The sequence below is a fragment of the Pelodiscus sinensis genome, chromosome 19, assembly GCF_052426305.1.
Source record: "Pelodiscus sinensis isolate ZL-2025 chromosome 19, ASM5242630v1, whole genome shotgun sequence".
NCBI lineage: Eukaryota > Metazoa > Chordata > Testudines > Trionychidae > Pelodiscus > Pelodiscus sinensis.
In genome coordinates, this window is record NC_143070.1 from 22,134,446 (window position 1) to 22,157,668 (window position 23,223).

The following is a 23,223-nucleotide window of genomic DNA, read 5'->3' on the forward strand; positions in this document are numbered from 1 at the left end:
GGCATTTGCATGAACATGGCTGCTGCTTTTTTCCGGCTCGGGGCTTTGCCAAAAAAAAGCGCCAGTCTAGACAAGGATCTTGCGGAAAATAAAGCCTTTTAAGAGGCACATGGGATCTTCCGGAAAAGGGTGCCAATGTAGACACAGCCCAAAAGTTTAGGGAACCAAATATCATCATTAACAGGTGAGAAAGAACAACCACCAGTTTAACTCTCCCCTTACTCCTCCTTTGCCTCCAACATGCTGTACTTAAAATTACTGCATGGGATCTTTTCAGGGGGATAAGGCACAATGCCACATTTATTGGTAATACATATAGCAATCAACATTTATCATATCCACATGATATATTATAGTTACACACACAAGCACACTCTGTCTTGTTGTTACCAATAGTTGCTCCCCCCTAACTGCACTGGCCAAGTGAGTTGAGTGGGCAAGGGATGAAGCCGGGCTTCTGTCGATCCAAATTGGTGCTTCCATTTTGACCTGGAGTCCTCCTGCAAGATACCACTGATTTATAGTAGCTCTTTTCTCAAACAACTCTATCATCTTCTGCATATGCAAAATCTGTGAGAATCATTATATGTATATGCAGTTAGTCATCTGTGGTACAGTCTGGGTATTGTCTTAGTGCTGACACATTCATCTCCAAAGAGGGGGTTTCCAAAAGCAGGTACTTGCTGCTGACTCCCAAGGTGTCCATATGTCTAATCTTATTTCAATGAGTCCACTTAACAGGTCTCCTTGTTCTTGGCTCCCATCCCCTCCAACCATTGCAACAGTTCGGAGGTGCATGCCTTCCATATCATACCCATTTACACTTTATTCACTCAACAGAGCAATCAATTAAATAAAAAGGGGGAGCTCTATTTTGGTACAAAGACATTCTCTTTACTTTATTTTTTGGGACTATTCTACCAAGACTTAATACAAAAGACTTGATACAAAGTTTCTATTTCTATATGAAAAGATACATTTCTATATAAAAGGACTTAATACAAAGCTATATGAAAGGACCTGATACAAATTTAAAAATTTAATATGGAGATTATATGAAGATGATTCATACTTATATGAAAATGATTAATACAGAGGTTTATGATTAACACAGAAATGTATCAACAATTTCAAAATAACAGGCTAGATAGTGTGAATGCTCACCTTGGGTATGTCTACATTATGGGATAAGGTCAAAATAAGATATGGGACTTCAGCTACGATAATTGCATAGCTGAAATAGAAATAGCTTAACTCAATTGTTGACACAGGAAGTCAAGGGAAGAACACTCTTACTTTACTCCTCATGATAGCAGAGTTGCTAGCACAGTCCAGAGTGCCCCTCTCAGTTCAAATTAGCTGTCTTAACTAGACCCACTAATTTTAACCCCAGAAGATGACAGCAGCAACTTTGATCATCTCTGCAGGGTAGACATACTCGTTATTTCAAAAATTGAAGACATTTCCTCAGGGAGGGAGTGTCACCACCAGAGCAGGCTAGGCAGTTTCTTGTATCAGAGAGACGGTCCCAAAGCAGGACTCATGCTTAGAGCTACATTTAGTCCTTGTCTATACTAACTCCACCATTGCCTGGTCCCAAGTCCAGGATGTGAAAGGAGGAGGATTGTACGTCAGGCTAGCAACCCACTACGTAAAAAACTCTTGCTACAGAAACGTCAATGAAAACTTTAAAAAGCCATCAAAGGGGTGATCAGCTGAGGATTGAGGCAGCAACGCCTAACATGATGAGCAGAGATGAAAGCCAAAAGGAAGTTTCTGCTCCGATTCAGTCCCTAGCGAGACCCAAGCAACAAGTGAGAGTGGCAGTATGGAAAGTAAGAAACATGTACGAGACCAGGAAAACAGCACAGGTGGTGAGAGAAATGACCAGGTACAAGATCAATATTTTGGGCATTAGTGAAATGAGATGAACTGACTCAGGGATGCTAACACTTGATTCAGGGGAGACTGTCTGGAAGGAGACTGTCTGGAAGGTCAGATGGACAGCATCAAGAAGGGGTTGGCATCATCATGGATATTCAGGCTAAGAAGAGCCTTCTGGGATGGGAACCAGTCAACTCTCAAATCATCAGAGCAAGATTCTTTTCCAGCTACGCCAAAACCACCATTATTCAATGCTATGCACTCACTGAACAAGCAACAGAGGAGGAGCAGGACTTATTCTATAGCAACCTGCAAGAGCAGATAGACAAGACACCTCGCCACGACGTTTTGATCGTAATGGGGGATCTGAATGCAGAAGTCGGGTCGGATAACGAAGGCTACGAATCCTGCATGGGCCCAGAGGGTGTCGGTGAAAGAAACAATAATGGACAGCGTTTTGTAGATTTGTGCCTGGAGAATGGTTTGGTGATAGGAGACACTGTCTTTCAACATAAGACAATACATAAGTTGACCCGTATATCTCCAGATAGAAGGACTTGTAACCAAATTGATCACATTCCTATCAACCAGAAGTAGAGAAGATCCATGAGAGATGTCCAAGCACTGAAAGGAGCAGATGCCAACAGCGATCATCATCTTTTTCTTTGCAAGCTGCAGCTCAAGCTCAAATGGCTGAAAAGGACAGACAGAAAGACTGGTGGCCATCTCTTTGACTCCAGTAGACTAAAACATCCAACAGTGAAGATCCAGTTCACTCTAGAGCTGTCCAACAGATTCAGCCTGCTCGAAGACCTGATAGCAGATGATATTAATATCCACTGTGAGAAGATCCAGAAGGTATACCTGGAAACCAGCAAGATTGTATTGGGGTACAAGAAGAAACAGAGAAGGGAGTGGATTTCAGATGCTACATGGCAGCTCATGTAGAACAGAAAGATGGTTAAACAGCACACACTTGCAGGCAGTGACGAAGATAAAATAACAGCTGTATAGGTCTACAGGGACCTAAACATTGCCGTGAAGAGAAGTGTACGAAGAGATAAGAGAGCGTATGTGGACAATATTGCCACGGAGGCCTAGTCAGCAGTAGACAGAGGTGATTCTAGGACAGTGTACAAGATCACCAAGACTCTTATAGGAGACTTTACCAACAAATCTACAGTAGTAAGAGACAAGAACGGGAAAATGCTGGTGACAACAAAAGAACAGCTCAGCAGGTGGACGGAACACTTCAGGGAGTCTCTCAACAGACCAGACCCAGAGGAAGAGGCTGATATTAGAAGTATGAACCTCCAAGTAGACATGGAATGTGGGGACATCAGTGAGCTGGAGATAGCAGACACTATCAAACAGACGAAGGGCAACACAGCGCCAGGGGAAGACCAGATCACTGCTGAAAGCTCTGAGGGGTCTTTTCAACAGGGTCTGGGAAGAAGAGAGGGTACCGGAGGCCTGGAAGAAGGGTATCATTGTGAAGTTACCCAAAAAAGGCGATCTGTCCATCTGCGGGAATTGGAGAGGCATTAATCTGCTGTCTGGGCCAGGAAAGATTTTCTGTAGAGTCTTGCTACAGAGAATGCGAAAGGACATTGAGAAAATCCTCAGGGAAGAACAGGCTGGCTTCAGAAGTGGAAGGTCATGCATGGACCAGATCTTCATCCTACGCACCATAGTGGAGCAGTCAATAGAGTGGAACTCTTCGCTCTACATTAATTTCATCAATTTTGAGAAGGTGTTTGATAGCATCCACCACCCCTCACTCTGGAGGATTCTACAAGCATACGGGTTCCCTGAGAAGGTCATTAACATCCTGAAGGACCTGTATGCTGAGAATCAATGCTGTGTGTGACATGAAGGACAGCAGAGTGACTGGTTTCACATGAAGACAGGGATCAGACAGGGCTGTGTAATCTCACCTGTTATTCTTCCTTGTGGTCATTGACTGGGTGATGCACAGAGCCACTGAGGGCAGATCAAGGGGAGTGCTATGGGGACCGATTGCTTGGCTTGAGGACTGCAACTTCGCAGATGAGCTGGCGCTTCTCGCGCATGATCAGCAGGACATCCAAGAAAAGACTGACATTGTTGACCGGACAGCCAGAAGCGTTGGGCTCAGAATTCACCCTGGCAAGTCCAAAGTGATGAAACTGAGGACAACTAACACCGATAAAACCACCATCATGGGTGAAGAGTTAGAGGAAGTAAATGACTTCAGGTATCTCGGCCGTTACATCTCGGCAGACAGCAACATCGACAAAGAGATCTTCGCTAGAATTGCCCTGGCAGCGCAAGCCTTCCAAAAGCTTAACAACATTTGGAAGTTGTCACTGTTGCAGACCAGGACTAAACTGATAATCTATAGGTCAAATGTGCGCTCAGTCCTGCTGTATGCCGTAGAGACTTGGAGGACTAACAAGAAGATTGAGAGCAGACTCAGAGGCTTTGAAGGACAGTGCCTTCGTCGTATCCTCAGAGTCTGCTGAGAACAGCATGTTACCAACAAGGAGTTGCCAACGCACTGGCATCAACAATGTTATGAACAAGATCAAGCAGAGATGCTGGAGATGGCTGGGGCATGTCCTTTGGATGAGCGAATCAAGACTCCCTCATATGGCACTCAAATGGACTCCACCTGGAAAGCGTAAAAGAGGGAGGCTGTTGGGCACCTGAAGGACGACTGTGGAGGAGGACATGAAAAGGAAGGGCACAACCTGGGAAGAAGTCAGCTGGCTTTCTCAGGACTGTGAAGACTCGAGAAGATTCGTTGGCGCCTTATGCTCCATCAGGAGCAAAGAGGACTAATAATAATAATACTAAAAGGAAGATGACTGCTGTTGATCTTCCAGAGTTCAATTTAGCAAGTCTAGTTAAGACTCATTGAAGTCAAACTCAGGGGGCACCCCCATCAATGTCTGTTACTTTACTTTTACAAGTCTTAAGGAAAGCTGTGACGGACCGGTCCAGGTCTGGGCACGGCTGAGGGTATCCACTCAGGGCAAATTGCTCAAACTCAGGGCTCTTTACAGCTTCTGATTGGAGGCCCTTTCCAAACAAGCCACAAACCAGTCACACCGAGTGCTTCAGCTGCCGATCCAGCCAGCCAGAAGCCTCACGAGCAAAACCCCTCAGCTCTTCCTATGCCCCAATCAGCCCCAGGCCTAACACACAGGTGAAGGATTTTAGAACCCAATCTCACCCACCCCAAATGGGTTCTTCCAGTCCCAAGAAACCAGCCACAGTTCCCAGGTCAATTTATTCTGGATCTTACCCACAAGACCACGCTGAGCCAAACCTTTAGAATCTAAAATCTAAAGGTTTATTACTAAAAGAAAGAAAAGCATGAGAGTAAGATTGTTAAAGGATAATACAGCCTTTTCCCGACTTACGAACCGGTTATGGACCAAGCAATTTGTTGTAACTCGGTCCATTTGTAAGTCAGACCCCATTGAGTTACACACGACCACACTGTTCGTAAGCGCGGATCGTGTTCGTAACTCAGGGTCCGCCATTTACGACACCTTTGGTCATAACTGCGAATGGTTGTAAGTCGACCATTCGCAACTCGGAGACTGGCTGTACATTACATGCATCGAATCACCCAATTCTCAAGGCAGGCTCTTAGCAGTTCATAACATCTCTGCTATCTTAAAAGTCTTTGGTATACATCCTATGTCAGGATGGGTCCACAGTTCTTTCTGGCTCGTGGTTCCCTGCATCTGGGATCAAGAGCTGAGCTGAAGACCAAGATGGAGGGTGCCACATAGCACTTATATACCTCTCCTGGAATCTTCTTGGCTGCCACAGGTCACCTGGTCAGTGGCCTATCCCTGTGTTCCATGCTGGTAGCCCTTAGGTATCAGTCACAATCCTGAGATGTGTATTGGCACCTAGAGATTCATTGTCTCCTTGCTCATTGTCTCCATAGGCTGAGTTTTCCTTGCCCCTTTGCTCAGCCACCGAGAATTTTGCAGCATTCATACAGAGTACATATTTCTAACTCCATACAGATATTATACCATTACATGAATAGCACACACAAAATCAGTAGAGCAGAAGCTTTCATGTGACACCTCACATGGCCCCCTTTGTATACACTTTGGGGCAAATACCGCCCTCTCCCCCCATGGGTGCAGCAGTGATCTGGCTGCTCCCTTTAAAATCTAGTAACATGACAGAAGCCAAAGGGAAAATAAGGGAAACCAACTCCAGATACATATTCTACATAGCTGGAAATGTGTCCCTTATGCCGAGCTGCCAGTTCTAGTGTAGACTGAGTGTTGCTCAGTTCTGTTGTCACAAGGTGAAGAACAAAAGGGTAAAGTGGTACCTGCAGCATTTCAGAACAACCCTATCACTCATCCACCCACCAGCAACTCTATCTCCTCTCTCTCAGCTATACTTTGTGCTTCTTGACTATTTCAACATAAGGACATTGAAGAAGCATATGAAACAGCTATTCAAGGTTGTTTACTAGAAGTAACAACCAGCTATATGAAAATGCTACAAAGTTATACGATGCTATAAAGTTACATGAACATGCTTAATACAGAGATGTATCTACAGCGCCTCACCCCAGTGCTGGACACCCCTGCGAACCAAATACCACTCATCTGTGTGTAGGAATTAGGCAGAGCATGGAGAGAATTTCCCTTGGGTGTGGAGCAGTCTCTGGTGCCCAAACTCTAAAAGCGGTGTTTTACATCCTAGCTAATGAAGCCTGGGAGATTTTTTCCCTGGAGGATTTGCTGCTGCAAGGACCTGTGTGGATTCTTTCATGTCTAATAAGGTGTGAAGTGTGCTCAAAGCTTTTCCCACAGTCAAGGCATTTATATGGTCTCTCTCCTGTGTGGGTTTTCTCATGGAAAGTAAGGGCTGCTTGTATAGTGAAACCTTTCCCACATTCATAGCATTGAAATGGTCTCTCTGCTGAGTGGGTTCTCTCATGAATAGCAAGGGATGATTGCTCAGTGAAACCTTTCCCACATTCATGGCATTTATATGGTCTCTCTCCCGTGTGGGTTCTCTCATGTTTAAGGAGGTTAGAGGGCTCAGTGAAACCTTTCCCACATTCATGGCATTTATAAGGTCTCTCTCCTGTGTGCAATCTCTGATGGATAATAAGGTATGAACTCCTGCTGAAGCTTTTCCCACAATCAAAGCACTTACATTGTTTCTCTCCTGTGTGGGTTCTCTCGTGTGTAATGAGGACTGATCGCCTAGTGAAACCTTTTCCACACACAAAACATTTATATGGTCTTTCTCCTGTGTGGGTTCTTTCATGTCTAATGAGGACTGATCGCCTAGAGAAATCTTTTCCACACTCATGGCATTTATATGGTCTCTCACCTGTGTGGGTTCTCTCATGTCTAAGGAGGGCAGATGGTTCAGTGAAACCTTTCCCACACTCCAGACATTTATATGGTCTTTCACCTGTGTGGGTTCTCTCATGTCTAAGGAGGGTAGATGGTTCTGTGAAACCTTTCCCACACTCAGGACATTTATATGGTCTTTCTCCTGTGTGAGTTCTCTCATGTCTAACAAGGACTGATCGCCTAGAGAAATCTTTTCCACACTCACGGCATTTATATGGCCTCTCCCCTGTGTGAATTCTCTGGTGTTCAATAAGGGTTGTCCTCTGACTGAAGCTTTTCCCACATTCCAAGCATCTACATAGCCTCTCTCTAGTGTGGGTTTTCTGATGTATACTAAGGTTTGATCTCAAAGTGAAGCTTTTCCCACATTCAAAGCATTTATGGGAGGATTTCTCTCCCATGTGGAGAATCTCATGTTTAGTACAGGATGACAGTTCAATCAAACTTTTTCCACACTCCAGGCACTTGCAGATTCTCTCTCTTGTGTGCCCTATCTGGGGCAGATTAAGGCCTGACTTCTCATTGAATCTTTTCCCACAATCTGAGCATTCACAGGGTTTCTTTCCATTGCAATTTGATTGCTGGGCTGGAGTTTCTATGGGATCCTTGGATCCTCCCCCACATTCAATGGATTCCTCTGCTTTTCTGCTTAGACTGTTCTCTAGCTGCCCTCCTGCCCTGTGTTGATTACCCCAGGCTTCCTCCTGTTCTATATTCTGGGAAAAATCCCCTTCATCTCCTTCCACAAACATTTCCTGTGGTTCTACGGTTCCAGAACCTTCCTGCTGTTGATTCTGCTCATTGTTCTCCCTCGTTCTATCACCTGCTGGGAGAAAGAGAGAATCCAAGCAAGGAGTCACTGTCTGTGCTGGGAAGAAGGGACTGACAGGGGAATGGCAAAGATAGAAAATACAACACAATAATAATTGGGGAGACTGAGACATTGAATTCTGCCTCCACATCCCCTCCCCCAAACACTCGCAGGGAAGGAAACATAGGGAGGAAACTCCTGACAGCTGAAGGGTATGTATGTGTTCATTTTAAACAAAATGTGGTTTGGAAAGTAGATATGCATAAAGAAGCATGCTGTGGCTCACCATCCTAGGAACAGTCTAGAAAAGGCCCAGGGGAGGGTGGTGAACTCAACATGTGGAGTGGAGAAGTACAAGCACGTGACAAAGCCATATATGGAAAGGTTGAATCTGATTGGTTTAGAAGTTTGTGTTATGTAACCTGTTATGTAACTGCCATGTGCTATAAAACAGCAAGGGGAGGGGCTCCTTGCTCGAGGGGCTCTGGCTGATTTTAGTACCAGGGGCTCTCCCTTTGTGCACATTGAATAAAGTCTTGTTGAATTGAATTGAATTGAATTGAATTGAAGTATTGAAGACCCTTGATTCTGCCCAGCACCTGATTCTCTGGGAACCACAAAATCCCAACACATCTAACAGGATATTAGCTATTATTGTGATAAGTATTTGCCAGGATGATACCAGCAGCCCTACCTGGGGTACATGGGGTGGAAGTGAGAGCTCTCATCCACAACTCATTTTGGGAGTCCCAGCATTTTCCTGGACTCACCTGATGGTTTCTGTGCCAGTTTCCCTAGGGTTACCATATGTCCAGTTTTCCCCAGACATTTCCTCCTTTTCACTTATTAAATCTCCATCTGGCTGGGCTTTTTCAATGGCTAAAAATATCCAGGATTTTGCCCGGAATTGGGGAGGGGGCAAGTGTCTGTCAAAATTGATCATTTAGAGCCACGTGCCTGGACCACTCACAGTCACTCTGCACACCTGCCCCAGTGCCTGGAAGGAAAAGTGCTGGCTGCATCTTCGGTGAGACCAAGGGCAGGTTGGATGTGGGGGATGGGTTTGGCTCGTCCCATGGAGTGACTGCTTTACCTTCCACCTGTGACAACGCAGTCGGGGTTCCCCTGACACTGCACCTAAGTAGCAGCAAGAACAGACTCCCCCAGCCAGTAGAATAGAGGCTTCTCCAGGATTCAGCACAGCATAGACGTGCTATTGCTACAGGAGTCTGGGCCAGGATGCCTCTTACCCCTTGAGATGGGGTCCCTGGACACCTAGGGTACGTCTAAACTACATGCCTCCGTCGACGGAGGCATGTAGATTAGCCAGATCGGCAGAACCTCGTGAAACCAGGTTTACCTGTGCCGATCAAGAAAGGCTTCTTTGTCGGCGCGGCGTGTCCAGACTGTCCCGATCTGCTGACAAACAGCTGATTGGCAGAGCGGGGCAGCCATTTAAATTTAAATGAAGCCGCGATTATTTTAATTGCGGCTTCATTTCCCTCTGCCGATCTGGCTAATCTACATGCCTCCGTCGACGGAGACATGTAGTCTAGACACACCCCTAGATTCCAGCCCCCTCCTTAGACTGGTTCCTTCATGATTCCAGCCCAAGACTAACCCTTCCCCCAAACACTCACTTCCCTAGTTCCCTCACTGCCCCCAATTCATGCGGGGCAGTGCTGGGCAGTGCTCACAGGCAGAGGCCAGTAGGGGTTAAAGCAAGGGGCTGGGGTTGGCTTGTTCTGGGGGAGGGCTGCGGCACTGGGTTAGAGCAGGGAACTGGGCATTAGAACTTCTGGCTTCTTTCCTTTCCTGTAGGTGGGCAGTGGATCTGTTGGCTAGATTTGGGGCTTCTAGTCTCAGCTCTGTGAGAACTGTGGGTGCTGGTGCTTGGTGGGGTGGGCAAGTGAAAGTAAGGGATTCTGGGAAGCAGGATTCCTGGGTTCCTTTTCTAGCCAGCCACTTCTCCCCTCGCTGCCTTTAATTTCAGGATCTGGCCCAGCCAGCAGCCTCCCTGGACCCCCACTCTTTCCTCCTGGCCCTGCAGCAGTCTGGGCTGCTGGCTGGTTGGTGGCGCTGCTGGAGCCTGTGCTGCCGCATGTCTTGGGGCGACGTGGCAGGGAAGCAGGATCCCAGCATGCAGTGTTCCCTTACACCTTGAGAGCCTGAGGGGGCAAAGGCAGCCCCAGCAGCAGCAAGATAGCCCCAAGACTGGTATGCATGGGGATGAGTTTGCCAGCTCCTAAGCCTGGCCTCCTGTATGAGTTGCGCAGCCACCCCACAGCAGCACCAGCAGGAACCAGAGAAGTGGCGATGGGAAGCCCAGTAGCAGCTGGTGTCTGAGCAGCTGCAGCTCCTGCACTCAGGTCGCTACACTGGACAGCAGCAGCAGCAGCTGGGGCTCTCTGGTGAAGCCAGCCCACCCTCCCCTGCAGCAACAGCACCCCGGGTAAGGTGCAGCCCAGTTACCACATAGGGGCTGGAGGGGGGAAGGAAGGCTTAGCCAGTGGGCCTGGGGACCTGGCGTGCTTGTCAATGCAACACAGCAACAGGGTAAGAACAGTGGGGTAACTCAGTGAGTCTGGGATTCAGTGTCTTCTGGGAGTGCCCAGTATGCTTTTTTATATTATATTCTCACATTGTATACTCACTGTTACTTGTATACAGTATAGATTATATATATATATATATATATATATATATATATATATATATATATATATATATATATATAAACCCACATTAATACAATGTGAGTTAGTAGCTACTGATACAGATACACTCCCACTCAGGAGTATCCTCTTTTTTGAAAGTTCAGATATGGTAACTGTGATGGGACGCCCAAGCCCTGCACTCAGAATGGATTGCGATACAAGCTGGACACCACCCCCACCCCGGGATCATGGGGGAAAGGCCAGGCCGGACGCGGTGGGACGCAACCCTCCCGCAGGCAAAAAGCGGCCTGGACACTGCCTGGCGGGGAGGGAGAAAGGGGGCGGAGTCTGGACGGGGAGTAAGACATTGGGCTGCACCCAACTTCTAGCGTACGGGTGATGTCAGTGCTGGCGGGGCCTTTGAAAGGTGGCCCTGACCCTGGAGAAGGGGGAGACAGCAGGAGAGTGTCAGGAGGTGTGGGGAAGCAGCCGGGAGCCGATTGGCAGGAGCTTCAGAGGAAGCGGCCACCAGGAAGGGGATACAGCACCTCCAGACAGGGGAGCAGAGTGTCTGGATCCCGGGAATGGCCTCGATGCAGAGCGGACACGGACACAAGGACAGCAAGGGTAGGAAGCAGCCCAGTGCAGGGTGTAATTGGAACGCCCTTGGGTTAGCGGGTGCTATTCCCCCACTAACCTGTGCAGGGGGCCGTTCCTGTGCTTTAGGGCCCTGGGCAGGCCTGGGTCCCCCTACCCCACCATTTCACTTGGGATCATAGCCAAGGAAACTCTGGGGAAGGAAGAGGCTTGCCTGAAGACCCATGGGGGGTCTAAGCAGTTATGGACTCAGAGAAAGACTTAGGATGTGATGAACGTTTGTCTATCTAACGGGTATGAGTACTGTTTAGAGGGGGGGGGCACTAAAGAGGAACACAGGTACCTCCAAAGGACCTCTACATGGAGCGTACCCCATTACAGTAACCCTAGTTTCCCCGACTCCCCACCTGTGCAGATGCCTCTCAGGATCACCATTTCTTTGGAAGGCTGGAGATCTGGGACCCATGGCTCTTCCCCTTGTTCCAGCTGGGCAATCAGGTCAGGTTTGGGAATGGAGAATCCTGCATGGGGTGAAATCAGGAAAGTTGAAGGCACATGGAATCTGGGCAGATAATGTATCAGAAGAAAACTCACTGAGCACAATCTGATCCTACATGGGACTGGGGTAATTCAGACATCTTAAGAGCAGTAGACTTTTGGGGAAAAATGAGGGTGGGAGATGTGGCGAAGTCAGGATTGTGTTCTCTCTGTTCACTTTTTTATGGTGTATCTGATTTCTACTGCCCTGTAGCAACCCCATGCATGTGCCTCAGTTTACCTGAACACTGTACTACTATCTAGATAGGGATAGTAGTTTGGCTGTGACTCACTGGGGGAGGATGCCCAGGCCAGCATGTTCAGAAGGACGCATGCTCATAATAATCTGAGTCTGGGAGGGGTATGTGATCAGGTGACACCCTTTGCTCAGGAAGCTGGACAAAGATTTGAGATGGAGCTGGCTGAAGCCAGGGATGAGCTGTGGAAAGTGGAAATGTGTCTTGCTGGCAGAGATGGGGGCAGGGCCCTTGGCTCTGGGACCTTCTCCCAAGATGGACTGTACTGATTGCTCCTGGTCCCTGTGCTAACAAGTCTGTTCTACGCTGTAACCCTGTGAACTAATAAAACTTCTGTTCTACCTGCCAGCTGAGAGACACGTCTGGCTGTGGATAGGAGTGCAGGCCCAGTGACTCCCCACTCCTCGATGACAGAGGGTGTTGTCATGCCCTCACTAGAAATTTTAATGATCTGTGGGTTCTGAGGGACTTGCTGACACACACACACATCTCTGGGGTTGAAGTCTAGGCTATTTCCCAGCCTGTGGAACCTAGAGCCTGCCCCACAGGTGGAGCCAGTCCCAAGAAGACAGGTGAATGGTGTATGTAGGAGAAATAATTTTGGTAGGACAGTACCGCAGGTCTGGCCCTTGAAAGCTAGGTAGATGGGGATGAACTAGCCTGTCCCTTATGTGTCTGACTTCCCTGTTCCAGAAGGGGGCATGATGATGAAAATGTCTCTCACATAGGGGCTGTGGGCCCCACTTCCCTCTAAGCAAACTGACCAGGAAAGAACCTGACCTGATGCTGAAATGCTGGCCCCAGGGCTTTGCTAGCTGAGGGCACAGGAATTCTTACCCAGTGAGGCCACAGTCTCATAGTTCTCCTGCATGACGTCCCTGTAGAGGGCTCTCTGAGCGGGATCCAGAAGAGCCCCCTGCCCTGGAGTGAAATACACAGCCACCTCCTCGAAGGTCACCGGCATCTGAAACAACAGGAGCCCCCCACTTAGCTCCTGCCACCCCAGCCACAGCCCCACTAGTCACAATGAAAGAGGCCCGAGGAGCAGAATCCCACCCCACCCTGGCCAGAGATGCCAGGAGGGCCCAGGGAAGAGAGACGGGTGAGCTCCTTGTGCCTCCCAGCAGATGCAGCAGGGCAGGGTCTTCTCAGTCACCCACTTACCAGCCACAGGCTGAGGTGGGAGCAGAGCTCTGCACAGGTGATAGGGACAGGAATCCCAGCAGCTTCCTAATTCATGGCAGCCTCTGGCTAGTGAGCTCTGTCTCCAGCAGGAGAAAACAACAACAGGAACAGCCAATGCAGGCAACCCAGAGGGTACGTCTACACTAGCCCCCTAGATTGATCTAGGGAGTCTAATGAGGGTGACCGAAATTGTAAATGAAGTGTGGGATTTAAGTAACTTCCCGTGTCTATACGTGGCAGTGAAACGGGATTCTGAAATAAAACCCTAACTCGAATTAGCTGATATTCCTCCTGCAATGAGGTTTACCAGCTAATTCGAGTTAGGGCTTTATTTTGGAATCCCATTTCACTGCTGCATGTAGATGTGGGTAGTTACTTCCGGCTAGTCAATTTCTAAAATGGCGTCCGGCTAGGAACATGCAAATCAAACGCGGGATATTTAAATCCCGTGCTTCATTTTCAATTTCGGTTGCCCTCATTAGCCTCCCTAGATCAATTTAGGGGGCTAGTGTAGACATACCCAGAGGAAATGAACAGAACAGGGAATCCTGAAGTGATCCACCCCCTGTTGCCGATTCCCAGCTTCTGGCAAACAGAGGCTCAGGACATCCTTCCTGCCCATTCTGGCTAGTAGCCACTGATGGACCAGTGGAGACTCTGGTCAGTTTCCCAGCCCACCCGTGGAGTGTTTCCTCTTTCAGAAAACGGAAAATGTTCACCCTGCCCCCCAAACAGGCCTGTTCAGACAATCAGGCCCTAGGTTGAGTAAGACCAGCATGTTTATCCCACCCTGCCCCACCCTGTGTATTTCCTGCCCCTCTCCCACTGCAATAACCCCCCTACAGCTTCCCACAAAATCCCCTACCTGAACTTCCTCCACCACAGCACTGCAAGATGAGACGATCTGGAGCACAGTGTGGATGTGATTCATCAGCCTGTCAGAGTGAGAGGGCTGATTGGGGAGGTTTTCAAAGTGGGTTTGTTCCATTTCACACCCCAGTCTCCCCCAGCTTCTCTCTGCAGACTGATGTTCTAGGCCAGGGGTGGGCAATAATTTTTGAATGAGGGGCACTTCAATTTTTTTTGAAGCGATTATAGGCCAACCCAGAAGGGTGGAGCCATGGACAGAAGGGGCAGGTCTTTAAATAGCAGGAGTTGAAAGGGCTCGCGCCTCCCCTGTGGCTCCCAGGCATTACATTAACAGCTGCGAACCCTTTCAATTCCTGCTATTTAAAGAGCTTGCTGCTCCAGCCCTTGCTGCTAGTGTGTTGCCTGGGAAACTGGGATGCTAGAGCCCTTTCAACTGCTTCTATTTAAAAGGCTCACACCAATAGTGTGGGGAAAAGTAAATAGCTTTTCCTTAGTCACTTTTTCCACACCAGTCATGATTTTATAGACCTCTATCATATTCCCCCCTTAGTCTCTTTTCTAAGATGAAAAGTCCAAGTCTTTTTAATCTCTCTTCATTAGGAAGCCATTCCAAACTCCTAATCATTTTTCTCGCCCTTTTCTGAACCTTTTCAAATGCCAATATATCTTTTTTGAGATAAAGCGATCACATCTGTATGCAGAATTAAAGATGTGCATGCACTGTGGCTTTATATAGAGGCAATAAGATATTCTCTGTCTTATTCTCAATCCCTTTTAAAATGATTACTAACATTCTATTTGCTTTTTTGACTGTCACTGCACATTGAGTGGATGTTTTCAGAGAACTATCCACAATGACTCCAAGATCTCTCTCTTGCGTAGTTATAGCTAGATTAGTCCCCATCATATTGCATGTATAGTTGGGATTATTTTTTCCAATGTGCATTACTTTACATTTATCAACATTAAATTTCATTTGCCATTTTGTTGCCCAATCAGTTAGGGTATGTCTACACTACAAAGTTAGTTTGAACTAATGGACGTTAGTTCGAACTAACTTTCCTAGGCGCTACACTAGCGCTCCGTTAGTTCGAACTTAATTCGAACTAACGGAGCGCTTAGTTCGAACTAGGTAAACCTCATTTTACGAGGACTAACGCCTAGTTTGAACTAGCTAGTTCGAACTAAGGGCTGTGTAGCCCTTTAGTTCGAACTAGTGGGAGGCTAAGGCTTCCCAGGTTTCCCTGGTGGCCACTCTGGCCAACACCAGGGAAACTCTATTGCCCCCCTCCCAGCCCCGGAGCCCTTAAAGGGCCACGGGCTGGCTACTCACTTTGTGCCAGTTGCAAGGCTGCAAGCACCCGTGCCTGCACAGCCTGCACCTGCCACAACATGAGCCAGCCATCCGAGGGCTCCCAGCCCTCCACTGCTCCCCAGGACCATCCTGGAGGCTCCCAGGAGCCTGCCCGGGGGCGCAAAAGGCGGGCGCCCGCCTGGTCAAGTGCGGAGATCGTGGACCTCATCGAGGTTTGGGGGGAAGCCTCCAATGTCCATGATCTCCGCACTAGCCACCGGAACGCAGCCGTCTACGGACGCATGGCTGCCAGCCTGGCCGCCAGGGGCCACCAGCGCAGCCGGGAGCAGGTGCGCTGCAAAATAAAGGACTTGCAGCAGTCCTACTCCCGGGCTTGCCTGCCAGGGGCCGACCCGGAGGCCTGCCCCCACTTCCGTGCCCTGGACCGCATCCTGGGGCCTCATGCCGTCCCTGCCCCCCGGGACGTGATTGACCCCGGGGCAGAGGGACCGCTCCTGGAGACGGAGGAGGAGGAAGAGGGCTCTGAGAGCCAGGAGCCTGCCGCCAGCCTGCCCAGGACCCGGGACCCCCGAGGCACGCCACAGAGCCGCTCGCCTGCATCGTCAGAGGCCGGGGAGGCGTCCATCTGTGAGTACCCTCGTGTTCCCCTTATGTGTACGGGGGGCTGGGGCAAGAGGGAGCCCCGGGACCGTGTGCCTGGGCCTTGCCCACCACGGAGCAGCAGCTGGGGATCCTGCAGGGGCCCTGGCCTTGCACAGGGGAGCTGGGTTTCACACACCTGGGCCCCTGGGGAAATTGACCGCTGGTCTTCTTGCACCACAGCTGCAGCACCTGGGCCTGCAGGACACACCACCCCGCCTGCAGCAGCCGCCCGCGCCCGGGCAAGCAGGACAGCCAGGAACCAGGAGGACTACCAGAGGCGGCACCTTCGGTTCCTGGACTGACAGCTCCGTCTCCAGGACCACTGGGTCCAGGACCTCAGGCTGTGCCAGAGGAGTCTGGAGGCCCTGGAGGAGCAGGGCCGTGCCCTGCGAGGCCACCTCCAGAGCCTGCTGGACCGCTTTCCATTTCCTCCTCCCCCTGCTCCCCCTCTTGCTCCCCCTCTTGCTCCCCCTGCTCCTCCTGCTTCCGCTCCTGCTTCCGCTCCTGCTTCCTCCACACCCCCTGTCTCCTCTGCCCCCCCTCCACAACCATTCCCCACCGACGCCCCCGGACCCGCAGTGTGGCGAGACGGGAGAGGCAGCGGGACTCCCACCCCTGAGCTTTCCTTCCCCTTCCTCCCTTCCCTCCCCTCCCCTTCCAGCTCTCTCGTCCCAGGTTTCCCCCTCCCTTCTCCCACCTTCATTCCTCCCTCCCCCCACCCCAGTTCTGTGAAATAAACAGACGTTTTTGTTGGAAAAACAGGTGTCTTTATTTGACAGTAGGTAGGGAGGGGAAAGGGGAAGGGAGGGTAGGGTGGAAGAAGGCCCCAGTGGGGCATGCAGGGAGAGGTCAGTCCTCCTCCTCCTCCACCTGGAAGCTCTCCCACAGGGCTTCCCGGATCCGGATGGCTCCCCGCTGGGCTTCCCGGACGGCGGCGGTGCGGGGCTGACCGTAGTGTCCAGCCATGCAGTCAGCCTCAGCCATCCAGGCTGGCAGGAAAGCCTCCCCCTTCCGCTCACACAAATTGTGGAGCACACAACATGCCGCCACCACGGGAGGGATGTTGTGCTCGGCCAGGTCCAGACGGGTGAGGAGGCATCGAAAGCGGGCTTTCAGTCGCCCGAAGGCCCCCTCCACCACGATGCGGGCCCTGGTCAGCCTGGCATTGAAGGCCTGGCGAGAGGGATTGAGGTGCCCCGTGTAGGGCTTCATGAGCCACGGCTGCAGTGGGTAGGCGGCATCCCCCACCAGGCACACGGGCATGTCCACGTCCCTGACCCTGATGTGGCGGTCGGGGAAGAAGGTCCTGTTCTGCAGCCGCCGGCACACGGAGGAGTTGCAGTACACCCGTGCGTCGTGTGCTTTGCCGGACCAGCCCACATTTATGTCCGTGAACTGTCCCCGGTGGTCACACACGGCCTGCAGGAGGATGGAGAAGTACCCCTTGCGGTTGACGTACCGGGACGCCTGGTGTTCCGGGGCACGGATGGGGATGTGCGTCCCGTCGATGGCCCCCCCGCAGTTGGGGAAGCCGAGGGCGCCGAATCCCCGGATGACAGCGTCCGGGTCGGCGAGGCGGACCACCCTGCGGAGCAGCACCCAGTTGATGGCCTTGACCACCTGCGGAGAGAGACACAGCAAAGTGCCAATCAGTGGGGCGCCCGGGTGGCTGGGAGTGTGCGTGTCCTGGCAGTGCCCCGCGCCCCACTCCCGGAAGCAACCCCCCTGGCGGCGTGTAGTACGGCCGGGACAGCCCGACCCCTCCGGTGCGGGGCGCTTTCACCTCCTCCCGCCCCCCCCTTTGTCCCTGGGGCGGCCCATCCCCTCCTCGCAGCCCCCCTCCCCCCCGGCTCGGTGGCCGACGAGCACCGTACCTGCATGAGCACCACTCCAACGGTGGATCTCCCCACACCGAACTGGTTCCCGACGGATTGGTAGCTGTCCGGCGTGGAGAGCTTCCAGAGGGCGATGGCCACCCGCTTCTGGAGGGGGATGGCGGGTCTCATGCGAGTGTCCCTTCTTTGCAGGGCAGGCGCGAGCCCCTCGCAGAGCTCCAGGAAGGTGTCCCTTCTCATCCTAAAGTTCTGGGTCCACTGTCGGTCGTCCCAGCGCTCCAGGACGATGCGGTCCCACCAGTCGCTGCTGGTGTCCAAACGCCAGACGCGGCGGGGCACGCCGGTGCCGGGGCGCCGCTGCGGCTCCTCCATGGCCCCCAGGGTGGCCAGGCGGAGAGGCAGGGGGCTGACGTTCCCCAGGTGGTGCCAGGCAGCCTCGAGCCATTGCTGGCAGGCTTGCAGCAGCAAGTCCAGAAAGTGCACCAGAAGGTGCAGGGCGAGCCGTGGCTCCATGTTGCCACCTGCGGCGGTCCCCCCCGAAGGGAAGCACCGACACAGATGGGCACAGAGACCGACGCTTTGCTGTCCCTCGGCGAGGTTGGCAAGCAAGCAGGAAAAGCTGAGAACCGGCTGTCCAGGGGGGTCCCTTTAAGCACGAGCCTCAGATAGCCTCAGACAGCAGCCACACAAAGCAACTGCTGACCTGATGCCCTGCCAGAACCGGTTTCAGCTGCCCTTAAATGCCCCCCTGCATCCAATCAGTGTGGACGCGCTAGTTCGAACTAGCAAAACGCTAGTTCGAACTAGTTTTTAGTTCTAGATGCATTAGTTCGAACTAGCTTAGTTCGAATTAACTAATTCGAACTAAGTTAGTTCGAACTAGCGCTGTAGTGTAGACGTACCCTTAGTTTGGTGAGATCTTTTTGAAGCTCTTCACAATCAGCTTTGGTCTTAACTATCTTGAGTAGTTTGCTATCATCTGCAAATGTTGCCATCTCACTATTTACCCCTTTCTCTAGATCATTTATAAATAAATTGAATAGGATTGGTTCCAGGACAGACCCTTGGGGGACCCCACTAATTACCTCTCTCCGCTCTGAAAACTTACCAGTTATTTCTAGCCTTTGTTTCCTGTTTTTTAACCAGTTATCAATTCATGACAGGACTTTCCCTCTTGCCCCACGACAACTTACTTTACTTAGCCTTTGGTGAGAGGCCTTTATTAGATTCAGGGATAGCCGAGTTAGTCTGTACAGGATAAACTTAAAAAACAGCAAATAGTCTAGTAGCACTTAAAGACTATCATGAGTTTTCGTGAGCACAGTCCACTTCTTCAGATGGTCATCTGGAGAGTTGTTAGTAGGGATTTAATGTTATTAGAAATGCACTAAAACCAAAATAGAGACTGTGACTAATGGGACAATCCAAGATGGAGTTGTGGTGGGATTTCAACATGGAACCCAACAGACTGAAAGGACTTTTGCCGCCAAAACCATCCTTTGCACATGGCATGTGTCCATGTACACCGCACCAGTTTGTCTGCACCCAGCACCATTCTCTGCACTTGGCGCTTCAGCTGCTTTCCTGCCCAGAGGCGTTTTATAAGCTTGGACCCTGAGAGAGTTCGGGTTCCTGAGTTCCTGATTTTCTCGGGTTCCGTCGTCTCTTCGTGAGTTCATCGTTCACCTAGCTTGCTGTCTTCAGGACCGTGGTGAAGGCCGGGACCTATCCTAATAACAGACCAGCAGAGTGCTTCAACCCATCACTGCGGTGAAAGCCCAGTGTAAGTGGACTCTAGCTACCTGTCCTGACGAACCAGACACACCGCCTAACTCCGATTGCTGTGGTGAATGCCCTCTACTCCAGAGCGGGGAAAACCATCTTGTGTGTTTTCTACTCACAAACTGACTGTCACACCATCGACAGAATAACAACAAGGACTCCTCAGTTTTCCTCCCCCAAGGCTATCTGAGCTAAAGGGTTGCAGGTCCTGAGCCTTGGCTGTCAGTTACCATCTCCAGACAGACTGAGTATAATCTCCTTTACACACTGCATAACATCTCATTATTTTAAAAGAGTGTAGGGTTGGTTTTACAGTGTCGTATTGTGTTTATTCAAGTTTATTGGTTACCTGTTGTATTCAATACACTTTTACATCTTTTAAATTTGAAATCAGAGTCTGTGTTTATTTCCATCTGAGAAATCCTCTGGTGATAGATACAGTGGGTTCCAGGCCGGATCTCCTTCTGGGACAAAGGCATTTACCATCTAGTCAGCAGCTCCAGTCTAAATTAGTTTACTAGTGTGCCTTTGCTGGTAACAAAGTGGGCTGTGCCCACAAAAGCTCATGGTACCATCTACATATTTAGTTAGTTTTTGAGGTGCTACTAGACCCGTGGTCACCAACCAGTAGATCGCGATCTACCGGTAGATCTCGGAGGTTCTAAGAGTAGCTCTTGAGCCCTCTCTGAACTGCGTGCCTGCCCAGTACATTTACATTAGATTTCCTCATTTGAGGAGCAGCTACTCACCGAGCAACAGCACAGGTGAGTAGCTGCGAGGAATGGTGGGAATTTTTTTTTAAAAGTAGCAGTATAAGGATTGGAGATAGCAAGTGAAGGAGAGGAGGAGAATAGAGAGGGAGGGGCTTCAAGGAAGGGCGGGGCGGTAGATCTTGGCTTGGTCTGTCATTTAAAAAGTGATCTTGGATGTGTAAAGGTTGGAGACCACTGTACTAGACTATTTGTTGTTTTTTAAGTTTATCTAGTATATTAGTAAGGCATGATTTCCCTTTAGAGAAACTGTGTTGACTTTCCCCCGACAAATTATATTCATCTATGTGTCTGACAATTTTATTCTTCACTATAGTTTCAAATAAATTTGCCCGGTACTGATGTTAGACTTACCTGTCTGTAATTGCCAGGATCACTTCTAGAGCCCTTTTTAAATATTGGCATCACGTTAGCTACCTTCCAGTCATTAGGTACAGATGCTGATTTAGAGGATAGGTTACAAACCACAGTTAATAGTTCCACAATTTCACAATTGAATTCTTTCAGAACTCTTGGGTGAATGCCATCTGGTCCCATTGACTTGTTACTGTTAAGTTTGTCAGTTTGTTTCAAAGCCTCATCTAATGACACCTCAATCTGGGACAATCCTTCATATCTGTCACATAAAAAGGATGGCTCAGGTTTGGGGATCTCCTCAATAAAGACTGAAGCCATAAGGACTGAAGCTAAGAAATCATTTAGCATTTCCACAATGACTTTATCTTCTTTGAGTGCTCCTTTAGCATCTCACTCATCCAAGGGCCCCACTGGCTGTTTAGCAGGCTTCCTGCTTCTGATGTATTAAAAAATGTTTTACTTTTTTATGAGGTTTTGGCTAGTTGTTCTTCAAACTCCTTTTTGGCTTTTCTTATTATATTTTTACACTTAATTTGAAAAACTTTGCTTCTTTCTATTCTCCTCACTGTAAGATATTGCTACTGGAAGTAGCACAGTCCTATCTTAGCTCTGTACAAATCACCAACCACCTCCTCTGCACCTGCCTGCTACATGCATGGAACCAGAGCTGGGAAGTGACACTGGCATGACGGGGCAGACACAGCCAGCAACCAGATGCATGGGAAGCTGCCATGTCCCACTCTCAGTGGGAGATGGAAGCTGCAGCTGCAGAGACCTTTCTGCTTCCTGAAGCCAGGTCAGCAAGCTCCGGGAGCTACAGTCAGGGCACAAAGCCAGCCTGGCAGCCATTGCTGGGCATTTCCCAGGGGGACAAGCTCCTGCCCAGCTAAGAAAAGTGGAACCTTCCAGCCAAGGGGCTGACAGGCCCCAGAATCTCCATCTAGGTGAAAAATCAGCTAGGCCAAGGCTTGGACTCACTGCAGAGAAATGCAGTCACTTGAGGGCAATTGATTATTGGTCATCATTACCAAAGAAGGGCTCTGGCATAGCTACAAGTCAGCTATTCAAAAGTTCAAGCAAGTTTATAAAACCCCAGACAAGACATTGACATTATGTTCATATTCCATTTACCTTAATGGTGAGGTTTCCCCTTTCATTTTGTCCTTAAATTAAAAAATAAAAATAAACAACAAAACCGTAATTAACAAAAGAGATTGGTTTTTGTTTACAAGTACGTTATTTGTTGAGGTAGAAATATATGTACCTATATTTATAACAGTGACTTCTTTGAACTTTAAAAATATTGATATTAATAACATTATGATTATACCAGAAGCAAGATGTTAAAATAATGTTGTACCATCTATTTTTAAAAGAAACCATAGAACAGTGACTGTTGCTGCAATAAAATAAAAATAATAAAAAAGTATTCATATGACACACAACATACAGAAACTCTAGGACAAGTTACAATTAAAAACAAGTGGGGCCAGAATTCTATTTATGACTATTCAAAATAAGGCAAACAAAAATAAAACATTAAAAGGGTTAAACATATAAATAAACAACTTAATGCCTTATGGAAACATGCAGTGATAACTGATACAAATGCATTCTGATGCTTGCCAAATTTCTTCCATTAATATAATAACGTTTGGCATTTTCATGTATTTATATAAACTCTGTTTTAAAACGCTGCTGTCTACTGATAGGAAAAGCCCACGTTTCAAGCATTAGTGCTTAGAAGCAGAGTAGACATTTCTGTTGCTCAGCAACCATCTCTTCCAGGAAGCTGGGACTCTTTCCAGCTGTTGCATTCCTGAGGGTTCAAATCATTGTTATTAAGTTACTGGATTTATCGAAAGAAAAGTTGTTACCTTGTTTTCTCTTTGTTTTTTGTTTCGTTCTGTTTTCAATTGTTTTACCTTTGGGAAGTGTCTGTAAAACCTGTCACTTTCACTAGAGGAAGCCTCAAAGAGAGGACAGCAGAGAGAGGGGGAGAAAGCAGGGTGGGGGTGGGGTTAAGAGCAGCCTAGGAATGTGGGAAGACCTGAGCCGACAGCGATTAACTCTTAAGGTACACGCAGCAGCCAACTGAGGAAGGCTCTACAGGTGATCATCCCTGCATGTAAAAATACTGGTGCAGGAAGAGTGTAGTTGCAGCTAGTGTGGGTCTTTCCAAGCAGTTGGGAACCTGCACCGGGGTGTTAGCCCTGGCTCTGAGATGGGGGAGGAGAATCATTATCTGCTCTCGTAAAACCTCCGTTTCCTTCCTCAGTGCCTCTTGCTTTTGTCTCCGTGCCCACTGCATTGTGGGAGCAGGACTTGATC

General features: G+C 49.2%; 2 protein-coding genes across 6 annotated transcripts; one reads left to right on the forward strand and one right to left on the reverse strand.

Annotated features, from left to right (window-relative positions):
* Positions 1-270: 270 nt before the first annotated feature.
* LOC102461082 (uncharacterized) lies at positions 271-23,135 on the reverse strand. 5 transcript variants are annotated; one of them, XM_025185934.3, is made up of 7 exons: positions 22,770-23,135; positions 22,024-22,055; positions 20,890-20,975; positions 14,187-14,256; positions 12,974-13,100; positions 11,750-11,863; positions 271-8,103 (listed from the first exon to the last, which is right to left on the reverse strand). In XM_025185934.3, the coding sequence occupies exons 4-7, from the start codon at positions 14,250-14,252 to the stop codon at positions 6,602-6,604; spliced, it is 1,809 nt and encodes a 602-aa protein (XP_025041719.2). In that variant the 5' UTR covers positions 14,253-14,256; positions 20,890-20,975; positions 22,024-22,055; positions 22,770-23,135; the 3' UTR covers positions 271-6,601. The 5 variants fall into 5 exon arrangements, with proteins under 5 accessions (XP_025041719.2, XP_075769239.1, XP_075769238.1 ...); XM_075913124.2 differs by lacking the exon at positions 20,890-20,975 and having other exon boundaries at positions 271-8,100; XM_075913123.2 differs by lacking the exon at positions 20,890-20,975.
* Positions 15,314-16,830, forward strand: LOC149522264 (zinc finger and SCAN domain-containing protein 29-like). The gene is made up of 2 exons (XM_089771185.1): positions 15,314-16,133; positions 16,329-16,830. Exons 1-2 carry the CDS (start codon positions 15,584-15,586, stop codon positions 16,448-16,450), a joined length of 672 nt encoding a protein of 223 aa, XP_089627311.1. The 5' UTR covers positions 15,314-15,583; the 3' UTR covers positions 16,451-16,830.
* Positions 23,136-23,223: the final 88 nt, after the last annotated feature.